Source organism: Toxotes jaculatrix, chromosome 1 (genome assembly GCF_017976425.1).
Source record: "Toxotes jaculatrix isolate fToxJac2 chromosome 1, fToxJac2.pri, whole genome shotgun sequence".
NCBI lineage: Eukaryota > Metazoa > Chordata > Actinopteri > Toxotidae > Toxotes > Toxotes jaculatrix.
In genome coordinates this window covers 8,327,662-8,352,169 of record NC_054394.1, presented here as the reverse complement: position 1 = coordinate 8,352,169, position 24,508 = coordinate 8,327,662, and the positions used below count along the sequence as shown (strand labels likewise).

Below are 24,508 nucleotides of genomic sequence, written 5' to 3'. Positions count from 1 at the left end.
TGTAAAACAAAGGCTCTCCTAGTTGTCTGTTGATACCTGCAGTTGTTTGTCCCCAAGTTTGCACAGACAGGTAAATCATACTTGGTATTGTGATTTAGTACATACCCCTACCCAGTGGCATACTTGGCTTGAGGTTTTTGTTACTGGCGACAGGGAGCTTGCTCCAGGAAACCTAAACCCCCTTCCTGTTGAAGCTGAGCAGCTGACATGTACGGTGAGTAGGGAAGTAGAGCTAACATTAGCCCTAAGCGGCCTCTGCTGGAGGAAGGACATTAAAGTGGGCTGGCACATTTCCAGTGCATCCCGAGGGACTCTCCTATCACATGTGTTTGTTTGGGTGCAATCTCTAATACAGTGTGCCCTGCAACAGGAGGCTGGCAGCCAATAGATCTACCCTGAGAAGCTGGCAGACCTCATTAATATTGATACCATGTCTGTTTCTCTTAGGATAACCTCTGCTTACGGAGTTTTATAGCCAGGAAGGAAATGTACACCACTAACACTTTCTAATAATGTTACAAATATAAATTAAATCTGCCTGGAACAACCATGTAACAAAGCGAGTAGCTCACAATTTTCTCTTTAAAAAAAGAAAAGAAAAAAGAAAAAAAAAAAGAAATCTGGCTTTGTTGTTCAGGCTGAATGGACTGTGACTCACTGCACGTAATCAGTTCCTAATTTTGTTATTCACTCTGCGGAGAACAAATACGAGGTTTTCTCTCTCAGAAAAGTGAAAATCCATAGAGCGAGTTAAATCCACATGCTGTGTTTCAGTACTATTCTACAGAATATCCTGCTTGTAAGTCTTCATAGTAGGAAGTGTTCACAGATAATAAAGCGAGAGTCAATATAATTTAGCTTGTTTTTACTGTCAGCGGTTCAGCAGATGTCAGACTGTGACTGAAACACCAATATTAATTAAACCTAACAAAAAAGCAAAATGTTTTCTCAGAGATTAAACATTTAACTCTTTGGTTTTCCAAACCACCTTCCTAAAGCTGTCTCACCACCGTCCACACAATTAGTTTTAATTATTTCCAGCTGTGAGCAGATCCTCTATTACATTTGTGTTTCAAAGAAAAAAATAAAATAGTTTAATAGTATAATTGCTAATTAATATAGTAATAAAAAATGGAAATAATGTGGACATCCCAAGATGATTTTCTTGAGTAACTTAAATAACTTCCTGTAATGTAAGGGTTAAAAAAGGGGAAGTGCGTCTTCGTTGTCCCTGGATGAAGAGGTCACTAGTTTCCCTCAGCTCTGTCTCTCCACTCAGTGGTCCGGGACAGATGAGGATGGGCTGATTTGTGCTGGGCGTACCCCTCTGTTGGTGAAAGGAAGTGAGGTTTGAAGGTCAGGAGAATGTTGCCGGGTGTGCGTAATGGAAGCTACGTGTGACAGTTTAGCGTACAACAGGCTGGATGGTGTTATCTAGTTGGGTACAGTGTTTTTTTTTTTTTCCTACAAGTTGCTTTTCCTGACTCATCCCAAAACACAGAAGCTTTCAGCATGGTGCTACAAGATAACATAGTCTGAATGTCCCACAGAGTGATAGCCCTGCTGTGTAGGGAGCTGTGTATCTAACAGATTAGTCTGTCGTGTTGATGTTTGGTGTCCCATTGAGTGTAATAGCAGCAGCAGTGTGTCTGTAAAAACGTCAGTGCTTACTAACGTTCTACATAGCAAAGGAACAGGTTTAGTGATGGACTGATGGAAAGTCACACCTGCTAGCTCACAGTATCACACACACACACACACACACACACACACACACACACACACACACACACACACACACACACACACACACACACACACACACACACACACACATTTTTACCTCAGATAAATAAAAGTTATTATAGGCCTGTTTGTAATATTCCCCAATGTATGTTTCTTTTGGATGAATGGAAATGGACAGAAGGCAAACACATTACTTTCTGACACGGTTAATTCGTTTTTTGTTTCAAATACCTGTCAGCTTTATTGACACAGTTGCTTTTTGTGGCATGTTGCAATTTAGACAATTGCAGGTTGGGTTTGGTGTTGAGTTTTTCATTGTCACAAGTGTCACCAACAGTGTCTTACATGTGTCTTTCTGAAATCTGCAGGCAGTCACAAGCTGACCTTTGGCTGTCTTTTGACTTAGATTACTGTTAATCTTATTAAGAGACATGAGACCAAATTCCCTTTGATAATGACAATGTAAAATATTATATTCATAATCAAGCAAAAACGCCAACGGGAGAAGGAGAAATCACATAATGCTAGGGTATTGAATAAGAGTATTGTGACTCCTACTATGTGTAGCTCAACAGACTCTGCAGTGTCTTCCAACAATGGCTTCTTGCAGGAATTTCTCTCTGCAGCTGTGTTCTGCTCAAACCAGACACTGCCAGAGATTCTTTTCAGAGACGCTCTCCGTGAGGTATGGTGTTAGTAATCGTCTAGAAATGTACAACTTTAAACCACAGCTCTTTACTGAACTGTAAAATAATATTACCACTAAGTTTAGAGACATGGCTGAAATCATCCTCTTACAATTAGAGCAGGAAAAAAAACAGCTTTTTATCTGTGACTACAACAGTTCATACATCCATAAACATTATGGATGTTACAAATTATGGTGACAGTGGTTAATAAACCATCACAATTATAATCATTTGATATGGAATGAAAGTTGAATAAAGTCTAGGCTACATGTCAGTCTAAGGAGCTTCTCCTTTTTTATACAGTTACTTGACAAATGTTACATAAAATGTTGTTGAACAACTTTTTCTTTCTGGGGGGAAAACAGAAGCAAGACAATAACGTAATACACAGTGACTACAAGGTTTTATGAGTTTAAAGCGTGAATATCAGAACGTTAAGTGGTGAGCACTGTAATGAAAAAGATCTGTTTCGTCCTTTTGGGATTTTAAGTAAAAGTCAGAGATAAACAAAACAGACTACACCTGCAAAATAACTAGAGAAGAATGAAAGTGGATGTGTTTGAGACTTCTGAAACTGCACTTTAACCTGCCTTTAACATGTAACTTAATAAGGTTGATCTTGGTGCAGTATGTTACTAGTATAAGGCAATGATCTGCTACAACACATACAAACAGTCTTGTCATGTCAGTGGGTGGACAGTGCCTTGTGTGTCCAGGGTTTTGGGCCATTTGGGAGTGGACCAGCTACTTAGGGTGATGGCGGTGGTGGACGGGGACGGGGGTTGAATTGACACTGGAGTCAAAGAGTATTACTTATGTTAAAGGTGATGACTTCAACTCGTACCTGTCAGGCCTCATGTTCTCAAGTGGTGGACTACTTTTCACAGAAATGACAATTTTGCATCTCACTGTATTGTGAAATTTGAGACTGTGAACATACAGTGTTACATCTTTACTTCTGCTTTCAGTGTAACGAGCCAATGAGGCAGAAATATTAATTATTGCTAGATTTATTATTTTCAAAGGTTCATTATAGGACAGTTTATTTTTGTACTCGTGTCACTTTATATATCATCCAGGCTTATCAGTAAAAAGCCTACATACAGTGTTAATATTTCCCAAAAACTGTATGAAAACACTGCAAATCAGGTAAAGTAGCAGCCTATCTGTTGGTCATGTTTTGAGTTGCAAAGGGCAATCCGGTTTATTTTGGGGTGTAACAGTAAAACAGTTGAAACTAAGCTCATCCTTCCTCTTTGACATGATGTTAACCCTCATTTTTGTGTCTCTGCCCTTTCCTCCCTTAGGAAATGACCTAGAGGCCTTACAGATACATTTGTGCTTTTGTCGCTCTAATCTGCATCCGCGGAGAACAGCGAGATCTGGAAGCATACTTGTTTCCGCAGTGAGTAATATCTACCTCAGCCAGCAGACAGGGGAGAGACCAGGAAGCTGCTGGAGACTCCAGACAGGCAGACGGAGCTATCAGCTGGCCACTTGCTCACTGCCCGCAGAGTCCTGCTTTGTGAAGAGGATTTGAGACGGACTGGATCTGTCTGCCCTTCGCCTCCCACTCCTCCTCTACCAGCCGGTGCAGAAGCAAAGCCGAGGCCACATCCTCTGATTCCAGCATTTACACTTGATTTTTTTTTTTTTTTTAAGTACTGTCATTTCCCTCCGTACTGTTGACCAGTGTGTCATTTTCCTTGGATTCATTTTTCATTTTTGCTTTCAGCTTTTAAAAGGATTTTCTATTTTTTATTAGTGCAGGCTGGTGTAGGTTTATATATGTACATACATATGTGTATATACTCTATATACTGTATGAAGAAGGAATTGTTTTGCACCATTCTGAAGGAAAGTTAATGCGCTTTAAAACTTGGCTGTTGTACTCCTTTGAAATTAAGGAGTGTTTTTGACTCTTTCTCTCTATTATGATCATTTTGTCTGAAGCTGGAAACAGAGAATCTGGAGGTGTGTCTTTGCTGTTTTTTACACTTGGCCTGACATATCTGCAGCAGGGCTGCATGTAAGCATTTCGCTTAGCCTGCCAGTCTTTTTGATCGCCCTCTGACCTCGCCCACTTCTGTGCTGCCACTCTACTAGGCACACTGAGATGAGCCTCTGGCAGGTGGAACCCCTAGGCTGTCTTTTTACATGATTTGAACAGTTTCAGGATTGTTGGGTTTGGTGTTTTTTTGTAAAGCAGACAAGAGCACTTTGCGTGGAAAAGTAAACTAAAAACAGGAGCTTCCGGTGCTGTTGCACCACTTATGTATTGTTGTAGTGCGCAGGAAAGTAAAATGGACTACAAGCGTCGCTTTTTGCTCGGCGGGTCCAAGCAGAAAGTGCAACAGCACCAGCAGTACCAGATGCCTGAGCTGAGCCGGACCCTGAGCGCCTCCTTGGCCTCCTCTTGCTCGGCCTCTTCGCCCATGGGCACTGGGGTGGGCATGCCCGGCAGCTGCCACCCACCTCCTTCTGCCACCACCACTGCGGTCGCCGACATCCAGCAAGGCATCTCTAAATATTTGGATGCCCTCAACGTGTTCTGCAGGGCCAGCGCCTTCCTCACAGACCTGTTCAGCAGTGTGTTCAGGAACTCTCACTATTCCAAAGCAGCTATGCAACTGAAGGACGTGCAGGAACACGTCATGGAGGCGGCCAGCAGGCTGACTGCAGCAATAAAGCCTGAGATCGCCAAGATGCTGATGGAGCTGAGTGCTGGGGCTGCAAACTTCAAAGACCAGAACGACTTCAGCCTGCAGGATGTTGAGGTAGGTGCTTACACAGAATCACACAGAATCACACGCCGTCTCACTGTTAACACTGATGGAGCTAGTTTACACAGTATGTCACATTGAGTTGACTTAAGTAAAATAGCATGTCTCATGTTTGCCACAAAACAAAAACTTTGACAGTCAAGTCTGCTGTTTGCAGTCCTGGAAAGAATTAGTTCAGCTCACAACCTGAGGCTCTGGTGAAGCACAACATACTTTATCATATTCATTTACCCATGACGCGTCTTCTAACCGTGGTGCTAAGATGCTTAGCTGCTCTCTGTCAGAAGGATGGCTCCATGAATCAGTGCTTCCTGGCTCAAATAGGATCCTCACGCCCAGTGTTAAGCTGGTGTCAGGATCTGAGAGGGAGGTGTGAAAAACACTGGGGACGTGAGAAGGAAAGTCATCTTTTGTCATTCTGAATACCATGCCATCTTTCCACCACACTGAATTTGCTGATGTGTAAAATGTGAGACATTGCAGCTGCGGTGTTTTTTATGTGCGTTTAATGGAGGATTTGGGGACTGATGCACTCATTTAAAGGCTCAGCTGTGATGTGGGAATCTTTTTCTCTCTCTGTCTCATATTGCTTTTGTATGACTCTCTCTCCTTTACACCGGTGTTTTTATCCATTTGTCTTTTGACCCACCTGACTAATCCAGATAGTGGTAGTTTTCTTTAAAAGTCACAGAGGGATATACACATGCCTGTGTCCGAGCATTTAACCTGTGGTTGTCACTGTTCACATTAGAAGGGTCTGATATCTGGACTGTGTCACATCTTGTATAAATATATTTGCTCAGCAGAGTTGAGGAGGAAAGGGGAACAGAAAAGAACATGATTTAGAGCAGATCTTATGGCTGAGAGAACTAGAAGTCACTACCAATAATCACAGTGTACTCATCCTATACTTGTAGTAGAAACCACTGAAACAACTTTTTTTTTTTTTTTTTTTTTACTAAATCTAGGCTTTGTCAGGCCCACTTTAAACCCAGGTCACAGGGTTCATGAAGCCAGGTTGAATAACTCATGCTTACACAGTCAGACCTCAGACACAGGTTTATTTCAGGTTGTAGCAGAAGTCTGAAAGATCTGGACAAGGATGGATTCAAAAATGCAGAGACTTAAAAGGTGCTTGTGCTTTGAGAAGTAATAATCATGAATTGATAACTCTGATGAAAAATCTCACTAATGATATTTATTAGAGTAATTCCAACTGTCAGCTTGGTGGTTATTGTGCTGCCCTAATGTATAGTCTCTCATGTGGTGCCGTCAGCTGCTGTAGTTTCAGCTGTGCCCACACCCAAGCAGCCACCAACATGAATCCCATATTTCCTTGTGATTACAACATCTGCTTATTTGTCCTCAACTGGTGTCTTGTGGAGGCCACTAGAAACTTACTACTAATTGGGTATAATCACAGTGTGACTTGAGTTCAGTAGTTACTGGAATTTTAATTAAGTAATTACATTTTAGAAGGGAAAAAGTCCAACAAGATAAAAATAAATTGGAAGTATAATAATAAATTAAACAGTTCCACTGACGCTCATCTCTTCATGGATAGTGGACAAAATACCACAGGACACTATATAACCACAGGAAAAGGGTAAACAAAGATATTTTTACAGTTTACATGTAAATATTGGCTGAATCAAGTAAAATCATCTCCTCTGGCTTCAAATCTTAACCACCATTTCACCTCACATGTTCTTTCTTGCTGATATTCTGACTCCCCAGTTTTTTTATTCTCCCCAAACTCGCCTATTTTAATTCTTTTTTTGTTACAGCTGTATTTCTAGATTTCCCCTATCAATCTTCATATTTGTTACAGAGTGCAACGGAATTAATCCCCTTTTAAGACTTATATCGTCAGATTTCATATCATATCTCACTTTTTGGCACCAGTGAGAGAACTGTAGCACTGTGCCACAGGTGGCTTTGTATTAGGGTAACACTGCAACGTAAAGCAAAAATGAAGGAGACCATTAACATTTACATAATAGTTTTGTATGTAGCAGGGAGCGGGTACATGGCTGCAGCCAAGACACTGGAGGGACTGCAGGACCTCAGTGGATGTGGCTGAGCCCAAAACAGGAAACACTTTTGCACCGCAGTCGGTAAATCTGACTCTCTGTGGTCTTGGATATGCACAGATGAATATTAGAGGAAGCCCAAGTCTGTGAAAGTTTAGACCGCAAGGCTTGGCACTCACATTTGCTGCCTGGCCCCGGGCATAAAGGGTACGTTTGTTAAAGCAGAGAAGGAAACAAACTCATGCTTAGCTTTACAATAGCTTTATTCCACTGTATTTGTTGCATTAACCTGCATGTACACAGTAATATTGTGATAGTAGACTGCCAGTAATACTGGATGTAAAGAGCACAGTAAGAATAATTTGGTAAAAGTAGTCATTTTTCTTGTGTATTTGTAGGCCAGTGCTCACAAAAGTAGTGTCATGAGACTGAAGTGGACTGTGTGGCTGTTTTGTCTACTTGCGGTCTTGTTTGGAATTATCAACACTTTTGTTAAGATATTTGCTTTAGAGATAAGTGCATCTAAAATACCTGAAAGTAAGTGCTGGACAGAGAAAGTGTACCAAGAAAAGAAAATGAGACATATTGGTTAAAGCTGATGAAGATTAAGGAACCAAAACGTTGTTCACGTGCACCTGTAATTAATTTATTCTGCAGCAGCCTGTATGCTTTTGTGATGAGTCATCAAATGGCTTAGGTCGGGGCTCTCTGAGGTGGAACACTGCTGTTGATTAAATTTTTGAGCTGCTTTCCACCATGTTTTATTTTGGTAGAAGAAAGCCCTCTGCGTGCACAGCGTAAACTTGTTTAGACCTAGCTCGTGATAATTGCTGCTAATTCAGTCTGTCTCTTACGGCGTGATGTATTTGTGACTCTAAAAGGGATTTTCCTTTGTGTGCATGAGTCGAGGAATGCTGTTTGGCAGCTGGATGTATTATGAGGTCTTCAAAAAGAACCCAGTGCATTTCTGAGTTTGGGGAGTTGTGGTATGTGAAGCTTTCCCCTCGTTTTTCCCTTGCTCACTTCTCCTTCTCCTCTTTCTGTTTTTTGCCCACCCTTCTTTTTTATTTATTTATTTATTTATTTTTTATAACTAAGAGCCCCCAAAAGTTCAGGTCAGTGCAGTCTGCAAAACAAACCACTTCTTTTTTCCAAATCAGCGCCCAGCTCCCTGGCTGCTCAGAGTGACTCCACTGCCAAATATGCATGAAAATGTCACGGTTTGTTTAGAGGCTGTTTGCCGAGCTTGTGAGTTGAAACCACAGAGTGAAGACCAGAGGCAGAGAGAGAGAGAGAGAGAGAGAGAGAGAGAGAGAGAGAGAGAGAGAGAGAGAGAGAGAGAGAGAGAGGTCCCCACAACCAGAAAGATCTTCATGGCTGCTCCGGTCAGACAACTGACTAAGCCCTCCCAGCAAAGCCCAGCGCACACTGGAAACACACTGGAAAAACAACCCCTTGGTCTTCAGCTGTTAAAAACACTCTTGGCATCTTTTTTTTTTTTTTAATACAGTCTCTGGTTTCTTGGTGAAATGTGGCCCTATCATAAATATATGACGTATTTATTGTTTTTTTTCATTGGGTGTTTTGACTTGTGTATTGTGGAAAGAGGCGAAAATACAGAGGAAAAAACACAAAAAAAACCCCTTATGAGAGGAGGCTAATGTTTTGAACTCAGTTAAGATAATGGACATGGCCATTTAAATTTGAGATTTCTACCTCTCTGCTGCTGACCACAAAATGAACATTTCTGTGGCAGCCAGGATCACAACAGGCAAAAATGTCTGTACCAAAAGTACAAAAATGGAGTAGGTTGTAAATAAGGCTAAAGAGATGTGTGAAGATTTGTCATGAAATAAACCGTAGCTTGCCACTCACATGTTAGTGTAACAACGTTTGAGGGCACGCCCCTTTTTTCAGTCAAGACCAAAACAAGTACTCAGGTTTAAAAGTACAGTGTAGCTTTTGACCACTAGTAATGCCTTTTTTAAAAAAAAGAATTGCTCTATCTTTTGTTTTTATCGTGCACAAACATGCTGACAATGTGATACACATTCCTACTGATGATTTCATTCCTCCACTGACGGACAGTGCGTTGCAGTAATGTGCCTACAAAGGCACATGAAGGAGACTGTCACTAGCAAACCTGGACGTAACCAATGCAAGAATTAAAATACTGAATAAAGAGGTGGTTTGATAAGGAAGGAAGTGTGTTGGACCTTAAACAGCAGTGATTGTTGACGTACCTGTACCTGAGAAGACTCAGCAAGGCGCCTTGAATATCTGTTTTAGTCTGATCATTACACCCTTTAAAGAATAGCGTCACTTTAACCAAACTGAGAGATTTCATCTCATTTTAACACTTACTATTTTAGCTGAGGTCATATCTTGAATGACTTTTTAATGTGCCACAGTAAAACCTGCATAAAACCAGCATATGCAAGTGATCAGTTCGAAGAAATCCAGGGACCAGGACAGGCGTGACCTGCCTGTTTTCTTAGAATGACTGTTAAAGGGAAAGACCAGGAAAAGAAGTGAAAACTAAGAGTTAATCAGCAAAGACTGACACTAGACAAGCAAGGTAGCCTGTTTTATTCTCCCCTTACAGCCTCACACTCCCTTTCTCTAGAAGAGGTCGAGATCTCAGGAACCCGACTCTCCTAGATTTAGTTCACTGATACTGCAGGTGTTCTTAGAAAATGGAGATATAAATGTTGATTGATTCATGATTCGCCTTGTTTGGGCCTGAGAGGGGCCCACCGTCGGCTTGGCTCTGCTGCACTCTTATTTCTCATATTTTCCATGACTGTGTGGGATACTGCACAGCCAATCACATGTGTTATCCATTATCTTGCGCTGTAGCCATGTCCTCATTTTTTCCCCCCCTCACTTGTTTATTGTAGATGACTTTGTAACACTTGGGGTAGTATTTGATCTCATTGTCAGCTTGTGTTTATGCTGTTTTGCTATCTTTATTAGGATGCACTGAGTATGGGGGTATCAGTTTGCATTATTTGCCTGTATATATTGCCTCAAAGCTTCATTCATCAGGCTATATATGTCTTGTGTTATGTATCAGTTGTCAGTTTTACACAGACACTGAATCCCTGTTGACTGATTGAGTTGTGATTAGTTGCTCAACATCAACAGCAGGAGAGGGAATTTCTCTTCTTGTGCACACTGGATCTGAGCCTGTGTTTATCAGATGTCTGAGTGAGCTCGGAGGAGGCATAGGAGGAATAGGCAGTATATAGTTGGTTGCAGAAGTTTTGCTCCTGGGCAAATTATATATTTTATTGATTTTTGAAGTGGGGAAACAAGTAAATAAAAACTCTTGCAGCACACACACAGAGTTAAAAATGAGCTTTTCTTCAAATGTTAATGCTTGATTGCCTTTTATTTAGCTTACCTTATTTATTTAACTTAAGAAACAGACCAAAATGAAATGCATGTGCAAAAGTCTGGACAACCTAACCCTGTCCTTGGCAGACCTCACAGCTGCCAAACACTTTCTGTAGCCAGAATCTTGCTATTCTTGAATTATGGATTTTTATCCGCTCTCCAGAGGATACGTCCTTTGGTGACTTTGGTGAACCCTTTTTTTTCTAGTCCCACAATGAGGTTGTCTTTTGTAGCTCAGTGATATATCTTGACAACTAAAGGATGGATTGCTGTAACTTTTGGTAGAGGCATTTGTGGTGCCCAGAGGATGAACTGTACAAACTTTGATTCCCTGACCTTTTATCTGGGGCCATAAAAAAATGTTTCTCTGATTTCTTTGGTTTCTGACTAAAAACCTGCAAAACTAATTTCGTTCCAATCAGTCTCAACTGTAATTTGCTTTCAGTTAATTATCAAATGTTTAGCATGCTAACATGCTAAACTAAGATAGTAAATATTATACCTGCTAAATGTCAATATGCTACCGTTGCCATTGTCAACACGTTAGTCTGATGACCTTAGCATTCAGCTCTAAGCACCACTGTGCCTAAGTAAAGCCTCACAGAGCTGCTTGTGTGGCTGTAGACTTTTTGTCTTGTTTCTTTCCAGTCCACACAAAAAACGTCTTATTTTAGTATCGTTATAAGGAACTGATGAAATGAAAAATCACATGATATTTTGACCTCCTCAGTGATTCTGAGTCAGACTCAGAATCACTGAGGAGGGAGGTTCTGGAGTATTTTTTCTTGTCTTGCTTTGTGTCTTTGCATGTTTCTTTAAGACATACAGAGATACTTGTAGCACAGGAGCAAGCAGTTTTTTTTCTTTTGCATGTTATGTTGACAGGAACAAAGACACTTGGTTTCAGTCCTGTGACCTTTTGGGTTTTGGGATAGGCTCTCAGACCTGCTGACTTCTGGAAGGGAAAAACAACCTTGTATTTCTTCCTTGAGCTCGCTGCAGTATAGCTTTTATTTATCCACTGAGCACAGTGACTCAGCAAACATGTTTATTAGTATAATCACATTGGAAATGTACAGTAAACAGTAACTTTTTTGCCTCTCAAGACAAGGCACTGTGTCTCCATGTTACAAGTTCACTATAGAAATGTTGTGAGTGATAACACACAGCATAGCTTTCCAGTATAGGCTGAGGCTAAAAACAGTTGTACCAAACATCCTACTTTTTTTTTTTTGGGGGGGATATTGGGACTCAGAGTGCACTTTGTTGCATGTACAGTGACCATTATCAAAGAAATGTCAGCACACACAGTAAATAAAGCAGACAATTACATTTTCAGATACCTTTTTAAAGCTGTTTATTTCTGATAAAAGAGAGTTCTAGTTGTTTTGAAACCAAATTTCCAGCAGTTGCAAGTTTCATGTCCTCAGTCATTAACACAGTTTGGTTTTGGTTTCCATGAGGTGTGGCGTTGAAGAATGAAAGTAGCTGTGCCCTGTTGTTCCTGTCTGCCATCAGAAAGCAGCAGCATATTTCTGTCTTTACAACTCAGCCTCCCTCTTGAGATATTTTCAGCAGGTACCTGAAAAAGAAAACCCTGTGACCATGGTGGAGTCTGTGGTGTCCTGTTTCTCTTATTTTGCTAACTGGACAACAAACAGGCAATAAGACTGGACTATTCTCTCACCAAACAAATACACACCCTTTGACATTCAACTCAGTAGATGTGGAATGATGTATATCAAACTGAAATCTGTTATTTTTTGTGTGTGAATATTTCAGCAGTGTTCTAATAATTGTACATTGAATATATTTCATATAAGTAAAGATTAGATTAGATTAGAAATGGAAAAAAAAAACAAAAAAAACAAAACAGTTCAAATCAAAGAAATCAATTGAGCTATTGTGATGAGAGAGGTAAATATATGTAGGTCAAAGTATTTGAATAAACCGTGACTCCGGCAGTGATGTGAAAACCTTTACTATCATGAATTCATACCTGGGCAGGGATGATTTTTATCAAGTGGTTTCCCCTTTCATCTGGGACGGCACTGTTTTGTCCATAGATGAAGTGTTTACCAGTTCAGTACACTTTTTTCTTACGTTAGAATGTGACAATGTCAAAAGATAAAAACAAGGCAAGGATTAATAAACAGAAATGGACAGATCTACAGCTGAATTTTAAACATTTCTATCCTTGCTGAGATTTTCCAGTCTTTCAGTATAAATAGACAAACTAGACCTCCCTTTTTCCCTCCCTTTCTCTCTCTCTCTCTCACTCACACACACACACACACACACACACAGCATCATACATATTCAGTCCAATATGTTCTCCACCTGTCTTTTGCTTGCAAATATAAACACACGTTGGACTCATTCTCACATGTTTGATATCTGTTTACAGCACACAATTTACCACAAATGCAGACACATGCATGTTTAGTTAACAGAAATCTGCCCAGGCAGGATATTTTATTTTGAAAGATGTGGGCTTAAAAACTGCATTCATGTTACGTTATTTACTGTGGCAGAAATGGTACAGAAACAAAGTGGACAAATGCTGTCTAAAGAGGGGATGATTATATTTGTTTATTTTGGTCTGTTGGTGTAACCAGATTGTGTCATGGCCATCTATCATGTTGGGGGATGGTGTTCTTCCAGGGTTCCTCATCTTCTTTTCTAAATTTGTTTTTAATTATTCATTTTATCATCATTAAAAGAAGCAGCCTGAAGGCAATCTGCTGACACACTTCACTGCATTTGGTGGATTCTGTCTAAAAACATACGATGGATGTGTCAACTTTTTAATACTACAGCTCATGTCCGGACAGATGTCCTGTTTGAACTACATAGTGTAACTTCCAGTGAATTTGTTTTTTGATTTGTGAAGAAAAATGTCTTACAAATTACTTGCAAATTTACAGATTTGCATATGCTGCAACAGCTGCACTTTTCCTGTTAAACATAATACTAGCTGTTCTTAAGGTGTGGAAAAGCAAACAATAACAAGCTCAAGATATGTTTGTAGTTTGTGTCTTGTATTTTCTTTTTGTTTCTTTCCTACTGGATCTTTTTGGTTGAACAGTCCTAGAAATGGACAGTATATCAGAACTAGGGAATCCAGTCATTATTTTAACATCCTGTTCTATTAGAAAACAGTATTTTATTGCTAACACAAAAAGTTGGTTATTCAGAGAGTGACGCAGTCACTGAGGCATTTGGACATGCATGTTAGTTTCCTAGCCTGAGGACATCCATATTGTTTGCTGTCTCGAACATCATGACTGTTAAAGATGGATGTTTCTCAGAATGATGTGCGTTGTAACACTACTGTCTTTTGTGTCTTTCCAGGTACTGGGTCGGTGCTTCCTGACGGTGATGCAGGTCCACTTCCAGTTTCTATCACAGGCTTTGCAGAAGGTCCAACCTGTGGCTCAGTCCTGTCTGGCAGAGGCTCTTGCCCAGGCCCAGGAGCGTTGTGCCAACGCCCGCTCCCAAAGCTCCAACCTGGGGCCCCTCACAGAGCTGGAGGAAGCCTCCCGCTCATGGAAAAGTGCAGCTGAGGTATGCAGTCACAGGGCGCCCCAGGACTCTTCCCAGTCTGAGTCTTGGATATATGGGGTTTGTCTGTGTGAGGTGAAAAGCCAGCCTGTTACACATTCCTGAGAAATGCCAGCCGTTTATGATTTCCAGCCTCAATTTCCTATGTCCTCTTTTTTTTGGGCTACATTGTGTCTGTGAACCTGCATTGCTATGTTCAGCTCCCCTTTTAAACCCAGCCCTTGTAAGGGAGGCTGTTTTGTAAGAGGACCTGAGTAATCCCCAGGCTGATCAGCCCCTCTGGCCCATTTTGAGCTTTGTTGTGTACGGTGAGGCAGAAAAGAGAATAGTGGGATGATTGATCTGTTAAGCCCTGGTATGCAGAGTGTTAGCCCTGGAGGGGACTGGGCCTAGATAGATCCTAGTAGAATGTGCTGGGGGGTTGTTTCGGCAGAGGGAGGCAGCCAGGACTCGGTTTCAGAAGCCACACACATGGTTTTTATCATCTAAAAAGTTGCTTTTCCCAGTGTTTAACATTGATTCTGTCACTGAAACTATTTCCTTAGATTAGAAACATTAGACGCATCAGCAGAGAAGTGGCCTGTAAAACCTCAAGTGAAAAACTGTCCTTTTTAACTTTTATCTTTATTTGAATCTTTCTCTATACGTCCTTATAATCACATTTTAAAAATGCTGGTTGTCTCATTTTTGCAGTACAATCCACTCACTCTCAGGTTTTGTGTTCTCTCTGTGAGATTGTGCTGCAGTAGTGTAGATGTCCCCGCCATCATTCTGACCCTGTGCTCTGTTGTGTGCTGCTGTGCCCTCAGGCCACGGCGCGGCTGAGAGAGAGGGGCCGGGATGGCTGCCTGGCAGGCATCCAGGTTCAGCAGCTCTTCTGCTCCAACAACACCACCATCCCTGAGCACCAGCTGAAGGAGCTCAACATGAAGATTGACAATGCTTTACAGGTACAGTATCACTCTCCAGACCTTAGCAGGGAAATACAGTCACTGTTATTTCAGTTGTTTGTGGATTTTTCTTGGGAATATCACCTTCAAGTAAATGTATGGCAATTTTAATTTTATTTGAATAACACATTGGAACTAGAGAGTGTTATTTAGGAATTTGCAGTACGAGGAGAGGTGTAGCATCAAAGCCCATTGTTCGTGGTAATGAAAGCTATGTTGGACTGATAGCAGGTCATATTTTCTCCCTATCTCCAGGCCTATAAAGCAGCACTAGAGAGCCTGGGCCATAGTGAGTATGCACTGAAGGCCGGCTTTCATCTTAACCCCAAAGCTGTGGAGGCAGCCTTAGAGGTGAGTTCACTCAAAAAATCAGTCAAATATTGATAGATTAATAGGAAGATGGGAAGTGAGGGGTTAATTTACAATCATGTATATGGAACAATACAGCCTAAGATTAATTCATTTAACTTTTAAATTGGTCAGTGGTCATCTTTACTAATTTTCATTCAAAATGTCATTTATTTGTAATGTCAAAAGGCTTGGTTCTTTGCTGTGTCTCTCCATCATGTGTTATTGTTTTTTGTGCATATGTTTACATGCTGGTGTGTGTTTGTGTTTGTGTGTGTGTGTGTGTGCAGGGCTGCTGCAGTGAGGTGGAGGCCCAGCAGGCAGGGAGGATGCAAACCACCTCCCAGCCCATCCAGTGTGAGCTGCCCACCATTCCTGTGCAGATTGGCTCACATTTCCTCAAAGGAGTGTCCTTCAATGAGTCAGCGGCTGAAAACCTCAAACTGAAGACGGTACGACCCCTGACCCCACCGGCTGGCTTCATGCTTTTTACACCGTTATCTTCCAGAAAAGTTAATGTTGTCCCGTTGGTTACTGTCAGCTGTTTCATTATTATGTCATCAACTTTCTTTGACTCACTAGTTTTAAGAAAAAAAAGCTCTTTTTATTTTTTATTTTTGTTTTTTTAGAAATGTTGTGTATCGAGTGACCTCAGCAGATATGTGGGCTAATGAAGATTCCAGTTGTATTTTTAGTGTTATCTGTAGTGTAACATCAGCGGACACTGATGGCAGACTCTTGTGTTTTGTCTCCTCAGCACACGATGCTGCAGCTCATTAAGGAGGCGCTGGGCCAGAACGGAGTGACCCCCAGGGACGACTCTCCCGTCACAGAGGTCCTCAACCATGTCTGCCCATCCAGTTGGAGAGGAGCCTGCAAGACAGCTGTTCAGCTGTTGTTTGCCCAGGCTGGTCTGGTGAGTAGAGATGTTAAAGACCAGGGTTGCTATTGTATTTATGTGTGGAAAGCCATAAAAACTAGTACTGCCTGATTATTCCCGATTTGGTCAGAGATGAACACAGTGGAGTTTGACTCCAAGGATCAAACCTGGATCTTGTCATTATAGAAGATTCTCCAGATGAGTTGAAGTGTTTCCTAATTTTTATCTTGTCCTCATAAATTATAAATTAAATTTAACAGAGGACACCATGTTTATTGAGACTAGATATCAACAGATGCTCTGAATAGTTTACTGGATTACATTTTACCTACACGAAATTTAACTAAAACTCTTAACTAGAAGCTTCTTGTGAGCTGAGAGTAACATGAGCCACAACAGCTTCTGGATACCACCCCATTTTTAAGCAAACAATAATGTGGTTTGCAGTCATCGAATGACATTGCCAAGGCAGTACTGAGTTGGATTTATGAGTTCTATATAATTTTTATGCCTCCATGCTGGCGATGGCTGTGGCCAGAGGCAGCATCCATTTGGGTTGTCCGTCCGTCCATCCCATTCTTGTGAACGCGATATCTAAGGAAACTTCCACTTGGACTCAAGGATGAGGTGACAGCGAAACACCATTTTGGCCATAACTCAAGAATTCATATGCTAATTCTGACCAAAATACACTTAATACCTTTTATTGAATTCCTTCAAAGTCTTCATTACCTATATTATGTGAATCTGGACAGACATGAATGTAAGCTGTAACTGTACTGGTTGGCAGAACCATACAGCTGCGAGGAGGTAATTCTATCACAGGTATAATGGATTATTTCCTGGATATTCTCCCCTTTCACTTCAAGATTTTATTACTTCTACAGAACAAAAGCGCCAAACACTTGAAGTGTGGTTTATTTTATGCTGCTGAAATCTCAGTTTTTCTCTGTTCTTGTAAGAGTACTTCTGTGTTTGTGCTAGAGGAACTTAGATAAACACGTTTGTAGAATGTTCTCCTGCATCCTCATTCAGTATTTTGGTCTTGTTAACGTCCATCGCTGCAGTGTAGTTGATAGTGCAGAGCCCTGGAAAAGAGGTGACATGCTGACAGGAACAGGCCTGTTGTACTTCACTGACACTTCTGCTGATGTTACTGTATCCTCTCCCTTTGTGCGTCTGCGGGTTTGGCAGCTTACATCCCATTGTGTGTCAGATTTGTAATTGAGATGAGGAGATCTGTCCGCTTGCTTTGAGGCAGCCGAGAGGTGTAAACAAACACCGGAGAGACACAAAAGGGAAGAAACATTCCTGCAGCATCTGGGTGAAGGATGGGCTCGCCTGGGCGGGTCTGCAAACGAACCCCCTCTGTTGAAAAGAAGAGTCAGTCACGGGGAGGGAGGGTCAGCAGCAGGACTCTCCTCAGAGTAACACCAGTGTGTTTATGCTTCAGTGTTTATTTCCTCTGTGTGGTCTGCCTTGTTTTGTGTGTCAAACCAAGGGAGTGTTCCCATCCAGCCCCGCTGCCCCGTGTTCACTGTAAAACAATCCCTGGATGATGGATGAGCATTTTGCATTAGTTCCTTATCTGAGCCTATCGCCACTCAACCCAAAATAGATCACACAGTTCGCAGAGACACACACACACACACACACACACCCTCACACACAGTGTCTTCCTCACACTTTTTAAAGAACTTGCATACACAGACCCGTACACTCACTGTCATGCACCACACACACCCACACACAGTCTTTCTCCTGCCTATTTAAAGTCTTTTACACACACACACGCAACACTCACAGTAGGAATCACCATATCTGTTCTGTTCCTGGCAACTCCCTTTTTCCTACTGGTCATGACTTTGGGAGTCTAGCGAAGAAGTGGACCTCATCAGTTTTGCTGCTGTTCCTCCTCCTTCCTGCTCCCGGTGACCTTGTCGTATGTGTTTCAACATGGCTGATGGACTGTTAGTGTGTATGTGTGACTCTCTCACGTGGGCAGCCCGGGGTTTCCGAGGATACACCTGCTTTTTAAATAACAATAGGGCAGCTTCCTGCAACACAGGAAATAGACTCCTCCCACCTTCCCTCCCTCTTTGTGACCCAGCAGCGTGGGTGTCGGGGAGCCAAGGCCACTTTCAAAGAACTTGCAAATATATTTGACTTGCAGCAGCCAGGAAAGCTATTCTGTTTATTGTCACTGGCTGATTGAATGCGTTCGGTTTCCTCACCTCGAAATACCTTTCGCATGCTTGGTGGGAAATTAACACCAGACACCGAGTGAAAGGCTTGTGGTGAAGTTTTATTCGTGTTACTGTGGCTGGTAAAAGTGCTAAATCTAACTGGTTTAGATACTGTAAAGGATAATCGGTTTTGTTGTAAGCATGCATCAGTTTTGTTGTTAGAAAACTGATTCTCCCAGTTGTTTAAATAGCTGTGCGTGTGCCCTAAATGAGTCAACAAACGGTGTGCTATAAACATTTGTGGATTGCTTGCACAAGCAGAATTCACAATAAAGAAACAAATGGCTGTGAAGAAAGCTTTTCTGTGGGGAGACGATGTTTCAGGTGTGTGTCTGTGTTCCCAACAGGTGGTTGTTGATACAGCACAGATTGAGAACAAGGAGGCGTATGCTCCCCAGATCACACTGGAGGGCTCCAAGGTCGTGGTCCAGGTTCCTTCTACATGGTGAGTACATCAAGAAACTTTGCTCTTACAAGTCTTTAAAACTTTTTATATAGACGTTCATCCTGCATGTGGCAGATTTATTTTTGGCACAAATGGCAAAAATATAATCGCTCTTAATGAGACATTTTGAACATATGAACATGAACTGGATTCTAATCCAGGTACGGTTACAGGCACCAACATCTGATCATGTGGTTTTATGTACACAACAACATATGTGTGTAGCAGAGTGAGCAGACAAGTGACTCGTGTAAATCTAATGCACACAGTCAGGCATGGCAGAGTAGACATTAGGGAATGAAATGACAGCATGTTGTTGATTCATGGTTTTGGTGTACACTGAAGATTTCCCTAAAGCGGGATATAAAACTGTCAGTCTGATGTCACGTTCACAACACACTGAGGACGGCTGGAGAGTATTCTGTATTTACTAAGCGCTGATTGCTGCACCTTCTTGATGTAGTGTTAACACATTTGCGTAAACCATACTTCAGTAGTATATAATTAAACTACACGACCACATCCTGAAATAGAAATGTTTTCTTGTGCTGGGGGCAGGAGGGGTGGGGGTTGGAGGTGGTGGTCATGCTATTTCCTCTGTGCTGCATTTCACAGTCAGTGCTTGAGACCGTCTTACAGCTGTAACAAGACTATAAACATCAACAGATGACATTTTGGCTTGGACCAGGTCAAATGGTGTCCTTAGTTGTTAATTTAAGTTAGGTTTGTAATGTTATTGAAAGCATGAACTTCTCCTAATATTACTTTTAATGTGTTTGATGAGTCAGTATGCACCCTGACCTGCTTCGTATGTATACAGTGTTATACATTTAGGGCTGGGTGCTGCCCATTTAAAACTCCATCGTACCTTTGGCTGCTGGGTACTTCCACTGGAACAGTTAAGTGTGATATGCCGATGGATCTCGGGCCAAGGCAAAGTCATTGTAATTTGAGAAAAGTGAAAACACATTCCTTTAAAACTTAATTCTAGTTGTCACTTTGTGGGTAGACGGTTCCTGGTGAAGTTTGAATCAGCATTCAGATAAGGAAACCAGTCTGTGAGCTGTAAAAGTACCCTGTCGTGGTTGTTTAGGTTCTTCTTTTCTTGTTTACCAATATCACATGACAAATATTCCTCTGTTCTGTAAATACACCTGGGGTTTTGTGTTCAAGGCATTGTGTGTGGAATTGTAGTTCATGTCCTGTCCTGTTGTGCATGTTTGTGTGTGCGTACATGTTCAGGTGTCTGAAGGAGGACCCAGCCACCATGTCCTTGCTCCAGCGAAGCTTGGACCCAGAGAAGACGCTTGGTCTAGTAGACATGCTCTACACAGCAGTGTTTGACATCAACAGATGGAAGGAGAGAAAGTGAGTGAAAGTTAAATAACATTAAATAACCACCTAATTTTCTAACAGGTAGTTTTCCCGGGTAGCTGTCTGCACAGGTGGTGTGTATCTGTTGTGATTTAGGTTGATGTCACACTTAACCTGTTTGGCTCTACGATAGAACGATATGATGCATATAATCAGTTATTTGTGAGCTTCTTGTGACACCAGAGAACATAAATATACTCATAAGAATAAATATACTCATTAAAGTGCAGACTGACCTGCTGTCAGTCACTGGAATTTCATTTCCTCTCTTGGGTCCTGATGATGCCTTGATGATACCGGATGAAAATTAACAAGACAGTCTAATAATACAACTACTAATAATAACAATAATAATAATAAGAGGGGCAGTCCTAAAAAGGGCTTGCATCATCTGCCTTGAGCAAGTATATTAGCCCTAATGTAAACGGAACAGGACTGGCTCTTGATTGAAATTTCAAATAGGCTAGTGCTAATCACATTACTGAGATAGTTGCTGTTCTATTGCAAATTGCTGTTATGTAGTCAGATGGGTCCAGTAAGGGGAAATCCAGGAGACAGAAGGTACATGCTGTACTGTAAACACTGTTGCTTAAATGATCAAAATCCTTGGTTCTTGGTTTGTTTGTACAAAGCCAGTGTGAACATCGGTGGGAATGTAATTGTAATGTTTTTTTCCCGCTTGGTCTGGACCAAGTGAACCAGAACGAAAGTGTGAAAACACCCTTTATCAACTGAAGTCACCTTACTGCGTGAAGTACTTTTAATACTGAATACAGTACGACACTATTATTAGCTAATAATAGTTACCTATTTGTCTTTCTCCTCCCTTCAACAGAGAGCAGGCCTTGCCCACTATTCAGATACAGCTGCAGCGGGAGAGCCCAGACTATGGTGGCCAGGCAGATCTGCCTCCAGGCACCAGCTCTAAGACCTCCAGTGGACTGCCCAAAACAATATCCAAGCTCACTTCCAAGTTCACCAAGAAGGTCTCATCCAGCTCTAATAGTGGGGGCAGTTACTCCATCCCTAGCACCCCATCTCGCAGCATGCTAACCAGTAGCTCGGAGGATAAGGCCAAGAGTCTGGGCCACAGCGACGGGAGGCTACAGAGTATCCTGCAAATGGGAAGCCTGTCCTGCACCCAAGACTCTACACAGCAAGGCCAGTTAGCCAATGGCTCGGTGTCCGAGGACCAGGGGATGAACCTGCCGACTGACCAAGAGATGCAGGATGTCATCGACTTTCTCTCAGGATTCAACATGGGTAAATCCCAGCAGGCCTCGCCCCTGGTCAAGAGGAGGAACTCTGTGGCGTCCGCAAACCCCGCTGAGCTGAAGCCACCTAGTGGACCTCCGCCAACATCCCAGTCCATCTCTCACAGTGCCCTGCAGCCCCCAGCTCAGACCCTGCCCCAGCCTCCATCTGTGCAGAAGCAGCAGCAGCAGCCTCAGCCACAACCGCAGCCAGCTCCTCCGCAGCAACAGCAGCCCCAGCAGCAGCAGCAGCCCCCTCCTCCACCCCAACAGCCGTCTCCACAAGCCCTGCAGTTCTACCAGCACCTCGTGCAGCCCATCAGTCAGCAGCAGCCACCTCCTCCTCAGCTTCCTCCTCAGCAGACCCCGCCACAGGTCCTGCCACAGCAGAGAGTGGCAAGCAAGTGGCTTGGCACATCTGGGCAACAACCTCCACCGCAAGGCCCCCCAGCAGGGCTGTCACCTCTGGGTCCCATCGGGCAGTGGGGATCCCCTGGACTACCAGATCTGAGCTCGGACTTGTACAGCCTGGGCCTGGTCAGCACCTACATGGACAGCGTCATGTCAGAGATGCTCGGTCAGAAGCCGCAGGGGCCCCGCAACAACACTTGGCCCAACAGGGACCAGAGCGAGGGAGTATTTGGTGTCCTGGGAGACACGTTGCCATTTGACCCAGCAGGTGAGTCTCCACCTTCCTGTCACATGTGCATGGAGTGTTTTGTGGCTCATCCATGTCGAACTGAGAGTGACACGTTTTTCAAGTGGTTCATTATAAGACAAGAAGTAATAGAATAAATAATACAGAGGTGAAACATAACCATAACTCTTTTGCTTTCTTGTCTGAGGAATCATATTTAGTGTGGGGTTCAACTAATCCTACCTGTATTGGAACTTACACTTTCTTTAATGAAAGATGTAAAAGGTTTAAGCACCATTTTTATATTAAAAAATCATTGCCTGTCCACCTCTTTTGTCATGGAGAGAGCCCAAATAGGAGTGTTCTTCTTGACCTCCCATGCTCCTCAGTCAGATACAGAGCGTTATGTCAGCATCGGGCCTGGAGCTTTGCTGGCACCATTGTTTCATTAAAAAAAAAAAAGTCCCAGAGAGGCAGCTTTGCAGTGTTTTTCTGACTTCAGTGCACTTATTAGTCAGATGTTCATTCTTCCAGGTCACTAATGTACAGCACAGGGTTGTTGTGGGTGTCCTGAGTTCATATAACCCATTTGAAACCATTAAGATTCTTGCAGTAGCCAGCTGACAAAGAATGCTCCCAGAAGAATCTGATTTCATTCAGTATTATTAATTCCTATTTAAATACTGTCCTGTAGCCATTCAAGCAGATTCCTGACAACTCTGGGCTCTGATGTGAGTAACATAATCAGTGTAGTTCAGTTAGTATGAGCAGCTGTTTTCCCCTGCGTGTGGCTGCGACTGTAAGTCGACTGTTTATGCTGAGTTTAACCTGTGTCAGTTTCTATTTTTACAGTGCAGCAGACTCTTTTGATTGCAGTCGAGGCCTATTGTGCCGAGTTGACTTACAGCTATTGTGATTTTTCTGCTATGGTAGACAGTCTGGCTAAACGGATTGAGCTCCAGGGAGCCAAAGAGAAAAGCTGAGGGTGTCAGAAACTCATAGTCGTGTTTATCCTCCCTTTTCCATGCGCAGTTGGCTCTGACCCGGAGTTTGCACGTTACGTCGCCGGCGTCAGTCAGGCCATGCAGCAGAAACGGCAGGCGCAGCACATCCGCCACCCTAGCAACACACGCAGCAACTGGCCAATGCCTGATGAGCAGCACAGGGCCTGGTCCCACCCTGAGTATTACAGTGAGGGGTAGGTATTCATACATGGTATCTCCTGTACCACTGATCCACGGCTATAGAGAAAACAATTGTTACGTTTAAAAATAATAAAATAATATTAATTAGATTCATTCATTTACATGTGCAAATTAGACAAATATGAAAATCAAGGTACGTGCACACACGCGTAAGATCCCTGATACCATGTTTCAGAATGTATTTTTAGCAGCAGTATGTGGTGCTGAACTGTTGGAGGGTTATTTAAAGCTCTGTTTCATCATAGCGCACAATAGTGTTGTGTGACATTATGGCTGAATTATTAATGCGGCACACATCATCAATATGTCAGGCATTTACCACCTTTATCATGACCGGTGTCATTTAATTCTTCCCACCAGTGTGAGACATCATGCTGCTTAGAGACTGATTCAGGAAAAGTAGACAGAAGTAAACAAGCAGCCATTACTGGATCGACAGCTCACTTGTAAACCACATTCAGTAATGTTGGTGTGTGAATGAATTATCTGTGGTTGTGTCCTCAGTGAGGCCGTGAACAGCAGCTGGTCAGCCAATCAGGGGGACTCAGCCAGCTCCAGCGATGAGACGTCTTCAGCCAATGGTGACAGCCTGTTCTCCATGTTTTCTGGGCCAGACCTCGTAGCGGCAGTTAAACAAAGGAGGTAAGTCCCAGACTCATTTGTCGTCTTATTTTACACGTTATACCTGTAAAAAAAAATGCCCACTGGGGCTCAGTACACTCTTTGTGCTTTATGTGAGTACTCATGAGGTTTAATGTAAACTTTTTGTGTTGTCAGAAAACACAGCTGTGGTGAGCCGGAGGTGTGCACCCTGCCCTCACCACCACTCCATCACATCGGCGATGATAACCAAGTATGAGTTGCCCTACTTTTACCAAGTCACCCCCACATTCGATTAAAGTACAGAACATTATGTTTCTCGCTTTTGACCAAGTTTTACAGAATTACATTCGTTG

The 24,508-nt window shown here is 42.4% G+C and overlaps 1 protein-coding gene across 1 annotated transcript in view; it reads left to right on the top strand.

Moving 5' to 3' along the window:
- The window catches only part of LOC121181750 (granule associated Rac and RHOG effector protein 1-like), a 31,780-nt gene that overhangs the window by 6,439 nt on the left and 833 nt on the right, over positions 1-24,508 (top strand). The window contains exons 2-13 of the mRNA XM_041037881.1: positions 3,743-5,212; positions 14,005-14,217; positions 15,024-15,164; positions 15,420-15,515; positions 15,803-15,964; positions 16,270-16,428; positions 18,986-19,083; positions 20,326-20,451; positions 21,293-22,389; positions 23,380-23,545; positions 24,057-24,194; positions 24,330-24,405. Of these exons, the coding sequence (XP_040893815.1) occupies positions 4,709-5,212; positions 14,005-14,217; positions 15,024-15,164; positions 15,420-15,515; positions 15,803-15,964; positions 16,270-16,428; positions 18,986-19,083; positions 20,326-20,451; positions 21,293-22,389; positions 23,380-23,545; positions 24,057-24,194; positions 24,330-24,405 (2,976 nt within the window). The 5' untranslated portion in view covers positions 3,743-4,708. The remainder of the gene's footprint in view (positions 1-3,742; positions 5,213-14,004; positions 14,218-15,023; positions 15,165-15,419; positions 15,516-15,802; positions 15,965-16,269; positions 16,429-18,985; positions 19,084-20,325; positions 20,452-21,292; positions 22,390-23,379; positions 23,546-24,056; positions 24,195-24,329; positions 24,406-24,508) is intronic.